Here is a 13,975-nt window from a genome sequence, read left to right as displayed (position 1 = left end):
TTTTTAAATATTATCCACTTAAGGTTTTTATTTTAAGAGAAGTTTGCTTGGTACTAGTTTTACTAAATACTTATATATGATAAAATTTTATAAAAAAAATTGAAAAGCGTAATCTAATTTAAATGTATGAAATATATACATTTTACTTAATTGCTTTTTTTTTCATATTATATAATTTATTATAAAGTCTAATGATTTATTTACATAATTAATTATTCTCCTCCAAAATAGCTAATCTATTATGTTATGAAGTTTTAAAAATTCAGAGACAATATAAGAATCTCAAAAGAGTTTCAAAATGTTTTTAGTCAATTTATTACAAAAAAAAAATAAATATATCAGCCGTTACAACAAATGATGAAGAAACAATCAAATATCGTAATTGTTAAAAAAACAAAAGACTACTAAAATCCAATGGCCAACATTAAAGAATTTTTTTTATAAAAAATATTATTATAGTACTTTTTACGCTTTTAAGTATGACAAATCAATTTATTATGTGAAGTATAATAACATAATCTATTAATATATAATATATATTATACGCCAATATATGCAGCCTTTATTTTCTAAACTTATTCTAAACTAAATTTATGTTTCTTCAAATAATTAGGAAAGAAAATATCGTAGTTATTATTTATTTATCATTTATTTAGAATAAAAATAAACTAATTTAGAAACAGACATTTTGGATTTTATTGTCTTAAAATTTATCGATAAACGTGGATTTATTTTAATTTTACATACTTTTTGATACTACGCAGGATCTTTAAATTTAGTTTTACAGAATACACGATATGTATTATAAATAAATGTATTTATTATATGACAATATAATTGTTATAGCATCTAAATTTGTTTGTCTGAAAACTTACGGTAAAATTATTAGGTTATTGTAATTGAATTTTTTCTACAAAACTTTAATATCCGAAAAACTTTAAAGAGTACCAATAACATAATAAGATTGTATTATCGAGAATCATGACGGTATTTGAATTACAACTTATAGAGCGTAACGGTTGACATTGATTTTATAAAATATAAGGAAACTGGCAATAAGCCCAGTTGCAGATTTTACAAGTCACAATCTATTATGAAACTAACAAAAATCCAAGTGTTCCATCCAATAAAGTTTTTTGTGCTTTTTGTACAAATCTATAGAATAATACAGTAACGGACAAAACCTATAAATATGTACTAGATTATAAAATACAATGAAATAATAAATCGCTATATAATAAAACAAAATAAGAGAATTCTTCAATTTTTTCATTTATAACCTATATATATGTACTAATTGTGTAGTATAATTTAACTAAACATTATTTTCATCAAGTAAAAAGACCTGATACACAATAACAAATACAGTTATACAAATATAAGTGCTTATAATAATAGAAGCTATAATTTTAATGCAAACACAAAAAGTAAAAACAATAAATTTTCAAGTATTAAGTAGCAATAGTACGCTAATATTCACTACATTCGCTATATACAGAATGATTCTTTTATCAATTACCACATAATTAATCAAAATAATTATAATTTTTTTTGCTTTCTTTAAAGTAAATATTTTTTTTAATTGATCACTTAAAAAATACTTTTCAATCCTTATGATAACCTTATAAGGTTAAAATGTATTTTAAAAAAACCAAACAAAAAATTTTCAATATAATTTTTATTTTTCGATTAATTAAGTAGTTATTAACAAATAAATCATTCTGTATAGCGCAAGTAATGAATATAAGCGTACTATTGAATATTTATTTTACATACTTCTGTATGATATACAGGAGTATTCATATACACTATATATACATTGTTTTTATCGAGTAAAATATGATATAAAAACAATTTGTTTAAATAGTTGGGTAATTTATTCGTTAAAATGCAGAAATACAATAATTATGCATACCCAAACACCATTCTTAGTGAATATAAATCACTCAAAAACAATAATTTCTTTTTTTTTAACGGAAGTGAAAAAAAAAGATTTATTTGTAAAAACATCGAATTTATGTTTCTACGCATTTTTGAATAGACTTTTACAATCTCGTTACTTAATTATTGACACATATTAAACAGATTATAGATACAAACATATTGCCGTGCTGACATTGTGAGTTTTAGACCTGAGTTATACTTTTAATGAACACTTAACCAAGTATTTAAGTAGTCAATGTGGTTATGGTAGATAGCTTTTTACAGAAAAGGGCAACTTTAATATAATACGTATATTGTTCAACTATATAGCTCAGTCGTTATTGCAAGTATGTATAGAAATAACGGTTTTAATCATATTTTGTTTTATCTAATATTGAACTTTTAAAATATCGAAATTAAATTGTCAGATAATAGAATTTTGATTATAATTTATAAATAATCTTTAATAATAATTATTATTTACTTTCAAAAATAAATACGAATTTTAGTATTCATATAATAGAGGATTTAACGCATACAATGTATGATCAATTTTTGATACTTTAAAGAGATAAACAAATTTTTTCTACTTACAAATGTCGGCATATTTAAGTCAAATTTTCAAAATTTGTATACTAAAAATATCATTGTAGTGCATAAAATGTTCTACAACACATATTAGAATGTTTAAACTTAAATTATTTTTGATTATAAGATATAATATATTACTTACAGTAAAATTTTTAGATTATAATTTTTATAGATAAACTGTTTCATGTTTATTATTTACTTTCAATTAAGTGCATTATTCAACTTAATACATTTTTTAATTAAAGTTTTAATTACTTTTGTAGTTTTTAAATAAACTTAATTACTAAATTACTAATGGATTTACAGTTTAAACATAATTTCGTTGATGAAAACAATCAAGAAATTCAGTATATAGTGATGATAGTATAGTATATAGTATATAGTTTACTTATAAGTAAAAAAATTAAGCATGTTAAACTTAACATATGTTAAGTATATATCTGGGTAAAAAACGTAAAATAACTCAAATTATTTAGGTTAGTTACTAAACAATTCCTTTAGACCACTTGTCATATGGTGTACACATGATTGACCTAGACTTGACATGAAGATGGATTAATGGTTCTCTAGTCGTGAATATTTTTTGTGGAAGGTACTGATAACACCTTAACTTTTTTTACATAATCTATGTATATTAAGTATCGATTGTTTTTGGCGAGTATGCTTTACACGAGTACGTATCTTTTATTTCAGTCAATAAGTATTAAATATTCTCAAAGCAAAGAACGTAAGGTATAGGTAAATACACAAAATGCATACAAAAAAATATGCAGATGCGGTAAAGGTTCAAGAAGGTTAAAGGAGTGCTTCTAACAAAATTTCCTGAAGGTGAGCCTATTATTTGACTAAAAATTAAATATGAACGTGAGATATGAATCGACAACTAATCATCACCACTAAATTAATTAATGAAGAATATGATCGGAATCTGCATTGGAAATTGTATTCATTTCATTTCTGTATACCAGAGGTAAACTATCGCATGTCATATATTTTTTTTAAATTAATTGAAACTTCATTTTCAATCTTCACACATCTGGTGTACATGTTAATTTCTTTTATTTATAGTTAAAATTATGTTTGATTGAAATAGAAGTTAAACGATTAATTAAATTTTAGGAATTTAAATAGTTATAAAAATGTAGCTTATAGTTCATGATGTGGGTTTAGACATTGGACAAATCAAAACGTTTAAAAAATGTGTTCTACTCTTAAAAACACTTCACAAAATTTAAAATAAAATAAAGTTTTGTCACAACTTTTTGCTTTTTATTTGTTACTGGATCACTTCAACGAACTTTAGAGACTCGTCTTTCCTACGCCACTCTGAACTGTAGTCAAAACATAAAATAATAAACAAACCTTTATCAGGGCTTGGGGAATTTTTTAAGACATTTTAAAACATGAGTCTCGTTTATTATTTTGTCAGCTTACAACTATATTTTCCATTTTTTATAGCAAAAATGATATATACAAATAAGAAACATTATTTTTCAACTTATTTTAATGGCATAAGTGAACAAAGTATAGTAAAGTTCAAAGAAAAATTACAAATTTAAACCAAAATAGAATTGATTATAAGTCATTAAATAATCAGAATAACATATTGTGTTGAGAATAAAACATATATTTTGTAATTGCTTTTGTTCAGTGAATTATAAATACATAACATAGATTCTATATAAATTAATACCATAATTTTGGTTCATACTAAAATGTTTTCGAGAAAATAGCAAAATTATACTAAGTATTTTGAATGCATATTTACATATATAGTAATAATTTATTTAAAAATAAATAAATTTTTAATTTCAACTTTTAAAAAAGTAAAGTTAAAAATCTTAAATTTTTATATACTATAATAAAATTATTATGATTATTATACTTATATATTATATATTACAAGCATACTATACTCGTGTTTTATGAATATCTTTAACTATTTTTTTTATTTAAACATACGATTTATAATATTACCTTATTGGAGCATTTTTCTCTAATATCGTTGAACAGTTTTTTGTATTAAAATTCCCATTATAATTTTTTGAGCTGGACGTTTCAGATTCGATTGGTGTTTCTGGTTTTATATTTTCTACTCTCATTCCAGTACTGTCGACCATCATTTGTCTGACGTCAAACTAAAAAAAATGATTATCTATATATTAGCAAAAATGTTGTTAACTCTTAATTTTCAATGCATTATTAAATTAAGTACCAAGTTTCCAACTTGAATTCTTTGTAATAAAATAAAATAAAAATGTTTATTGTTTCATTATTGCATATACCTTTTATATTATATCTTATATTTATAAAACTCATTGCGTTATACAATCGTAAAATACTTCAAATATAAACTTTTTGAGGTAAACATTTCTTAATTTTTATATTTAAACTTCTTATTGTTCAAAAATCAATTTTCTTTACTTTTACTATTTATGCGTGCCTGTGTTTATTAAAACTCGTTTTATCTCAATACAATAACATGTAAAAACAAATGCGACAATACATCCACTTGTTGAACAGTAAAACTCTTCGATTTACCTCGTTGAAACTATTTTAGAGTTCAATTATATCTTTGATTGTATATCTAAGATTGTTTACAGCAAATTATATTTTTACTTTATTTTAAGTTAGTCTTTATAGAAGTTATTCCCTTTTCAAATACAAGTTGGTGGCCCCAAAGTAAATTTAAAGGGTTTACATCTAAATTTTCTGTAGAAGATTTGTAAGAATCGAAAAATATATTTTTTCTATGGTGATTTCGTATATTTTAATAAAAATTACACTACCAACCCTCTTTTTTAAGTTTTTTCCTTCTTTAATATCTTAAAATGTACTAATAGAAACCATTATATAGAGTTGAAAATTTTGCTCAAAATGTTTTTTCCAATATATAATTTACAATTGATAAATTATTACACCAAAACTCATAATCATTTATTTATTCACAAAAAATTATTAAAAAATATGTAATACAATAAAACATATATACTTCAACAAAATGATACTCAACCAATACGTCATAAAAACTGCTAAAAATCTTATCAAGATTCTATAAATTTCTCTTGTGTCTTTATTAAAATTTGATGTGTTATTTAGTAAAGAATATCAACATTTTTAATGAAGCGTTTAATAAAAACAATGTGAGATTGGTTTAAACAAAGATAATATATTCCCTTAGTCTTTTTAAACATTAATTACTCCGTAACAAGTCGCAGAATGAAGATTCTTTAAAATTAACACGGCGGCCGGGGATTGACGGCCGGTTATAGAAAGTGTACCGGAAATCATGTGAAAAAAAGAGGCACGGTACGGGATTAGAACCCGCAACCCAAGGCGTCGTAAAGACAAACCTTACCACTAGGCCACCGTGCACTTATGATTCAGATCCCGAAATTTTCATTTAGGTTGATAACGTGATGTGCGGCTGAGGGAAACACAGTACCGTGTCAAAATAAACAAATTATATATACTTTTATAAAAAGAAAAATTTAGAGTGAGGGAAAAATGAGCTTAGCCTCCTATCATTTTTTCATAAATTTATGTCAAAGCACAAAATATGTTTAAAATAATTTATTTTATCATACATAATATAAAAATATTCCCAATGTGACTATGTTATTTTATGTACAAATATGCATTTACAATCTATACAATTCAAATTTTATTTTATTATTAAGTTACTTTTTACATGTATTGAAAATATGTATTATAAGAAAATTCAATATTATTAACTTTACGAGTAGTAACCAGGCATGAATAAATTTGCTGTGTTAAAAATAAAGACTTACAAGAATAACTGACGTTTCAAATTTTAATACTACCCTGTCTATAACAATGAGAAATGTATGTATCATATCATTTGCCAATCACTAAGGCAAAGATCAGTGGGCAAAAAAATAAAATATTTTATTGCTGTACTGGGCTACTATTATTACAAAATCCTACGCATTATGGCAGACGTAGTTCAATCAATTTTTTTAAATTTATAAAACTTGTACATTGTTTGGTCTTTATCAGGCACTCTCTTATGGTTAAATTCGACACCAGCTCATAAAACACGTCGAAACCTGAAGATACAAAACGGAAATAATAAATAACCATCTTAACATTAAATGACGTAAACCAATGATAAGGCTAAATTTTACCAGAAAAAAAGTAAAGTTAACTCTTCTTTTCCCGTGTTTTAATAATGCAATTCGTATGATTTATACATATGAATGATTAAATAATAATATTTGATCATTAGATACTGAATATTATTAAATGGTTTAGTATTTAAATAGTTAATAGAAATATGTATACTTCATAACGAAACAAGTGAACTGCAAAAATTGTTTATAATCACTACAAACATATTTTCAATTGATTGATAACATGTCAGTTCTTATGACATCTCAGAATTTGTTTACAAAGTTTTGTTTATATTTATACTTCTGGTATATTTTCAATTCACAAGTTAAAGTGTTTTACTAGATATCATCTCAATTCTGTTTTATTAGGAGTAAGAAAATGCTATTTAGTGTAGAGTATATTTAAGTTTATAACTTGAAAAAAAGATCTGTTAAGTGCAATTAAAAATATAACAAACAAAATACATATTTATAATTTTATTCAGGCAAAACCATTAATGTGATTTTTCTTTAATTTATTTTGTATTAATTTAAAAATTATAAGATGAGACATTTCTATTTTGTTACTCTTACTGTTGACTTTCACTGCTCGTGTAATATAAGTTACACTAGTTGAAAACTGAGAGCTTTTAACCATTTTTCATTATCTATAAAAGAGATTTAAGGTGTTTCTTTATTTTTTTTAAGCAAGAATCATAGTTGAAAAAAATACTTTAATACTCAGTATACCTATATTAAAATAAAGCAAGTTTGTTCGCTCATTAAAATTATTTGTATTATAAAATGAGCTAAGTAAAAAAATTGGGCACTTCTAAATTTCATTTTAAATCTTTTGTTTACTCAAAAACAAAAAACAAATGATTATTAACTTTTATTCAAAGTATCTAATTTTATTTATTCGAGTTATCTAAATTTTAAGATATAAATTTGGAAGTGATTAATTTATTACTTGATAACCAATTTAAGCATATTTTACAACGTTAAAGAAAAACCTATATACTAATTTAATAATCGTTAAAAAATAAGTTCCATCCTCAATTTAAATTTTACTAGTCCCATCAACTTTTGTACATTTATTTTTATATAGATTAAATACTTTTCGATTTTTTTTTTATTAATTGTATTTAAAAAAAAAAAATGTAAAATGGTTAATCAATAAATGTAATATACAGTATTCCATTTTACTGTATGTTTAGCCTGTAAAAGCTTTTATATTCAAAATTAACATAACAATGATCAATGTGAGTATGAATATGTTATAGGATCACAATATACGTTAGCTACGCGAATCATGTCATTTTGAGGATCATCTTATGAACTCATAGATAACTGATTTATGGTGGTAATAGTCAGCACCTTGTTGAAAAATAATNTTATGGTTTACTGATTTATGGTGGTAATAGTCAGCACCTTGTTGAAAAATAATAGCTTAAAAATTTTTGCGGTCAAGTACTTTTTTGAATTTCGAATGACCCTGATTTTGATTGATGTTTAACGCCAGTGACTGTTGCTTCAAAAATTACCAACAAAAGTTTATCCTTGTACCTATACTCGAGTTAGTTCCAAAACTCGAGCTATCTGCTCACGATACCTTTACAGACATACCCATCGTCATCTGAAATGTCCAGTTTAACGGAAGTTCCTAAAACCAAAAACGTCAGAGACACGACGTTATGGTATTTAATAGATATATGACCCATGATTAATAACTCTAAAGCACTTTGGAAATTAAATTTGTCTCTTTCCAATGGTTTTTAAATTTTGAAACTGATATTATATATTTAGAACGATACATAAAACAATGATTAATCTTACACCGTCAACAGCCTATCAAAATGTTGATAACATTTATTTTTAAAACGCTGTAAGACGACCTCTACAATATTTTTTGTAGTATATTGACACGGCGCCTGCGTCTCTTAGTGATACACGTAGCCCTGCGCCACCTTTATCAGCCCTACCAAGTGTAATATGGTAGTTTGACCAACTAAACCGCATGCCATACGCCACAGTACAAAGTCCAGCTAGTGCAGCACATCCAACGAGAGTCAGCCGCAAATATTCGTTGAAATGACTCCTTACAACTCGCACGAACAAAATACACCACTTTATCCCTTCGCTCAGTTTTGAACCAAAGCGCAGTCAACCGAACAACCGACTGATTAACATATATATTTACTATCTATTAATTTTTAATTTATTAACAACTTTAGGTAATAACAGGAGGAGAGGCGCGAATTTTATTATTTTTATCAATAAAAACTTTGGACCATACTGATCCAAAAATTATTATTAACCTGTTTTAATTAGATAAATTTCTATTTTATAAGCAAGCTTAATATGTGTATTGATATACTTATAAAAATTAAAAATATGAACCGAAGAATAAATAATTGGTAAATTAAAACAATATGTAACTAAAAAATGCTAAAAAATATTACTGAAATTATTTTCATGTTTAGGGTTCAAGAATTCATGCAATTATAATGATTATTTTAGTTATCATGAGTACATTAATTATAAATAAATGTTCATTTCTGTTTTTTTTAACTCTAATAAATATATATTAATTAGGATTGTAGTTCAGTGCGCGGTGTAGGGGAGTCATTCCCCTGTAATAAAAAATGTTACTGTATATGTATCTATAATACATTCATATGTAGTTGAGTGTCTTAGAAGTAATCTAAAAAAACTTTATAAATGCATAGTCTTAAACCCTAGCCATCATAAACGTACAACCTCCTAGAAAATTTTAATAATAAATTTTAATGTAGCAATTAATTTATTCTTGGACATTATGTCTTTAAATAAATTTATCTATTACAATTATAAGATGTAACTCAAATATCTAATATAGAGGAAGGTTACGGTACAACACAATATTAAATGTTGAATCTGAGTGATATACCCAGACTCAACATAGAATCTGTATACTTGTTTACTTAAGTAATGGATGAGCTTGGATACTAAAAATACAAAAAAATAATGTTTGCGGTAACATTATTGGATAAAATTACACAATTTTAAGAAAGGTTACCTGCAATATTATGAAAGGAAAATATGGGGATAATTATTTTAACACTAGTCCCGATTATAATATGGTCAACATCTATACAAAGAATACTATAAAAAAAAATACCAATTTATACATTAAAATTATATTTCAGTAATAGCTAATCTATCTAGCAACTGAATTATAATTTTTCAATTAAATCGTGACAACTTATCAAGTATAAAAAGACAAAACACAGGTCAGCAATTTTATTGAAATACATGAGTGTTTGAATTCTCTTAACATTGATGCAATGGACCAAGTATAGTGTGCTTCTGACAATGAGTTTTCATTTATTAGAAATCCGGATTATCCAAATGAGCATGCTTTATTGAAGTATAATTTCATTTAGTCTATATTTCCGTTCCTCTTAGTAACATTGCTCATCATTACTACGATATTGTCTGTTACATTTTCAACTGTTAAATACGCAGGCTGCTGTAGTTCACTAATTAGATTCTTATCTTTAGTATTCTAAGATAACTGAATTATAAGTATACTATTCAAATTTATATTATTTTAGACAATAGTTACTTTAAAACACTGTATGATGTAAAAATTCTAAAAGATACTAACGAAAAAATTTTGATGTTTCATAAAAATATAAATCATTTTAATAAAACTTACAATGTCATAAATATTTATTATATATGAAACTGCTGAAGTAAAAAAATAACTGTTACAAGCAAATTAATTTTTTTAATGAATAGTATTAAGATTTAGTTTAACACGAATCAAGTTGTATTATGAAATACAAAGCTATAATTCATAATTTAAAAGATATTATAGTCACATTATTAGCTAAAAACGATAATAAATGCAACATTTTACTTTGGTCTTGATGAATATGGGATTCTAAATTAAAATATTATAGAAATTTTCCAGATAGTTCTCACATAATACTAGAATGTTGTTGTAACATTACCAGAAAATTATTTGGCAACATTATTTTATGTATTGAGGATATATTGTAATATTTAAAAATATTATTTAAATATCACAGTTAATACAGTATAATAATATTCTGATAACGTTACCACAATATTATAGAAACATCTTTATACATCTTAATATTAAAGAAATATTATTGTAACGTATTATAGTAATGACAAATTAGGTTTTTTTGAATAGTATTTCAAAAAATATCTAATACTTAAGTGAAATCATTGAAGAAACAAAGATATTATATATGAAAGTTATGAAAAAATAGTGGTGTATTTAGGAGTTTATTAATGCAGTCCACATAACTTTTAGCATGTAGAATAAAGAGGAACTTTACCTTTCCGCTACCATAATTTTATATTAATGAGTAGTTAAGTTGGGTTACATATTTACTATGACCCCCGTAAATATGCCACAGTAAATTAATATAATAATCCTACATTAATCTTTGTCAATATTATTGTAATATAAGTAAGAAATATGTATAAAATATTATTTAAAATATATTTCTATGATATTTTTGACAATATTTATAAAATGTACTAAATTATCTAAGAAAATATTCCTAAAAAGTATAATTTAAAAAACGATAGCACAGTGAGGTTACGGCACAGTGTGAGCGTGGCATAATTGGGACTAGTATAAATGATATCTGAAAGTGATTAAAATCACTATCATAAGAAACGCTTTGATGCAAATCTGCAGATAGTGTTTAATCTTAAGAAATTAGTGGATTTTTCAAATACAAAACTCTAACTCAAATTAAGGAAAAATTGCAAAAAATCATTGCCACGGATAATGATTTTTACTGAATCAGCAAACGTTCGTCGCATTAATTTTTTTAATAAAATTGGCAATTTAAGCTGATTCAAATATTAAAATTAATTTTTTCGACTTAAAAGAAAAAAATATTGAAATAAGTGTAACTTGTGTTTTATGTCAATTAGTATTATATAATATTCATAAAATCAGTGTACCCCATTAGAAGGTATATTAAAATAAATTAAAATACAAAACCCAAAATTTTAACGCAAAAATAGCATATTTTTGAATATGATAACCATGTTCTCTATATCTCGAATTTTTTTTCTTCATAGTATAGTATATTACATAAGTTTTAATTTAAAATTAAATAAAAGTGTCAGGAAAATTTTCAAAAATTAAGTTAAAAAAGTTTAACTAATAAAATCTGAAATCGTAAATTAACACCAAAATTTCAGATTTTTTTTACGGCAAACATTTTTACATAGAAAATAAGTTGTCGGGAATTTTTTTTTTTTGAACTTATAGTACATAACATTAGTTTTATTTTAGCATATGTTTGAAGCTTAGAGTATTCCCGGAACTTTTTCAAAACTTAATTTGAAAATGTTAAATTTTTGCGCAGAAGATGCAATTTTAAATCGCACCCTGTGAGCAGGTAAAGGATCAGATTTTCAAAAAAATTATATCAAATGAATCAAAATATCTACGGTTTTAGTATAAATGAAAATAATTTTGATTTGTTCATTTTTAATAAGTTATGGCAATTTTTAGAAAAAAAAAATGTTAAAAATTATTGATTTTAAAAATTGTAATTTTTTGGAGGATTTGCACTATTTACGAGAACGAGCGCAAAATTTTCAATTTTTGAGGGTAACGTCTTAAATTAGATACAATTTGTGATCTTTTGACGTATTTTTGAGAAAAATCGTCTAGTGAGAGCTGAGAAAAAGTAGTACAAAAAGTAGACAGACACAAAAAAATAAAAAATAAATACATCATGATAAAATTAATATCTTCTCAGCTTTGCATCGAACATAAAATTTTAAGTTAAATAATGTTAAAAGATTAAATGTACAATGGTTTGCACACGATATTTGTGAATATTTTTTATTCATTCAATTTTAAATATTTTATACCTTATATTTTAATACTATTTGAAAACATAATCTCAATATAATTATTTGACCATTCTGATAACTTTAAAACAATGTTAAATTAATAATATTTTTATATTATGAATATATTAATACTTCAAAATTGTTATCCGGATATGTATTAATAAATATTTATAACTAATTTATAAGATACATAGTAAATATTTCTAAAATATATAAACTGATAAAAAAATTTGGACAACTTATAATCAACATGGTTATTCAATAAAAAATTAACTTGCATAAATAAATACTAGATTTAATGAATAAAGCTAAAGCTAAGATATTACATAATATTTTATAAAATATTTTCAACTTGAGTTTCATTATGTATTTTATTTGACTAACTAAACATCAAACAAGCAAAGTTTTAAACTACATTAATAAAAGGCGATGCACAACAATTTTTGTAAATTAATTTATTTTAAATTGGGCGACCCTTAATTTTCTAATGAAAAAAAAAACTCAAGTTTAAAAATAAAAATAATTATTCTTAAATAGTAATAACTATAGCTAATACAATACTTTAAATTTTGTTTGAAATACATAAACCGTCCTTTAAAAAAATTAATGACACTAAATTTATTTGTAGGTGTAATAAGGGGTGGCATAATCACAATTAGATAATGCTTTTTTCTTATTGTTAAGTGAGAACCAATCAATAAAATCCTATTGAAATATAGTTTCTCATTTACATATAGTGTAAAGTACTGATTATCATAAATATATGGCTTGAAAATGCTAATTGATATGAATAATATAAACTTATTTATTAACGAGAAATTTCATGGAAAAAAAATTTACTATATCCATATATGCGCAACAAATACTCATTTTTTATTATTTTTTTCATGAGATCAAAATTAAAAATTGTTCTCCTATTACACTCTCTATGTTTATCAATATTTTAAGTAGTTTAATTACGATTCAAATCAAATTTTCCACATTTTAATGGCAGTTGTTGTAATAAGAGTAAAACCTAAATTCAAATACCTTATAATCTCGAAGTTGAATTTTTTTTAGCTACTGCCTTATTTGTTACGTAAGCCGTTATGATTTGATTTTTTTTAAATGATTTATTAATTTACTAAAACAATTATTAAAAAAAATTATTATTCATTAATCTAGGTGGTTAAAAATGGTGGTGAAATTCAATTCAAAATATAGTTGAAATCTATGTAAGATAATTATTATCTTACACAGATTATTATTATAATTATTATAATACGTAATTATTACGTATTGGCATCAGTATGATTAATAATAATAGAAAAACTTAACATTTTCAACCATATAATCATAATTTGAATATATTGTAGCTGAGTAAATAAAGAGGTGTGGTATGGCTTAGTGGATCATTTAGTCGCCACCTTAACGGGAACTTAACAATGACACATACCTCACTACCATACTGG

The 13,975-nt window shown here is 24.1% G+C and overlaps 1 protein-coding gene and 1 long non-coding RNA gene across 6 annotated transcripts in view; one reads left to right on the top strand and one right to left on the bottom strand.

Annotated features, from left to right (window-relative positions):
- The window catches only part of LOC126909805 (uncharacterized), a 68,575-nt gene that overhangs the window by 27,716 nt on the left and 26,884 nt on the right, over positions 1–13,975 (bottom strand). The window contains exon 3 of one of the 3 annotated variants that reach the window (XM_050692227.1): positions 4,492–4,652. In XM_050692227.1, the coding sequence (XP_050548184.1) occupies positions 4,492–4,652 (161 nt within the window). Of the gene's footprint in view, positions 1–2,517; positions 2,538–4,491; positions 4,653–13,975 lie in introns of those variants that run through there. The other 2 variants (XM_050692240.1, XM_050692232.1) reach the window with 2 other exon arrangements.
- LOC126909848 (uncharacterized) lies at positions 2,000–4,056 on the top strand. 3 transcript variants are annotated; one of them, XR_007705128.1, is made up of 4 exons: positions 2,000–2,270; positions 2,991–3,106; positions 3,208–3,484; positions 3,973–4,056. It is a non-coding gene; the product is annotated as an uncharacterized LOC126909848 (long non-coding RNA). The 3 variants fall into 3 exon arrangements; XR_007705126.1 differs by lacking the exon at positions 3,973–4,056 and having other exon boundaries at positions 3,208–3,592; XR_007705129.1 differs by lacking the exons at positions 2,000–2,270; positions 3,973–4,056 and adding an exon at positions 2,850–2,889 and having other exon boundaries at positions 3,208–3,592.

This window comes from Daktulosphaira vitifoliae, unplaced genomic scaffold (assembly GCF_025091365.1).
Source record: "Daktulosphaira vitifoliae isolate Bord-2020 unplaced genomic scaffold, ASM2509136v1 Scaffold_1, whole genome shotgun sequence".
Taxonomy (NCBI): domain Eukaryota; kingdom Metazoa; phylum Arthropoda; class Insecta; order Hemiptera; family Phylloxeridae; genus Daktulosphaira; species Daktulosphaira vitifoliae.
Note: the sequence above shows the minus strand (reverse complement) of the source record. Positions and strands in the feature narration are given on the sequence as shown.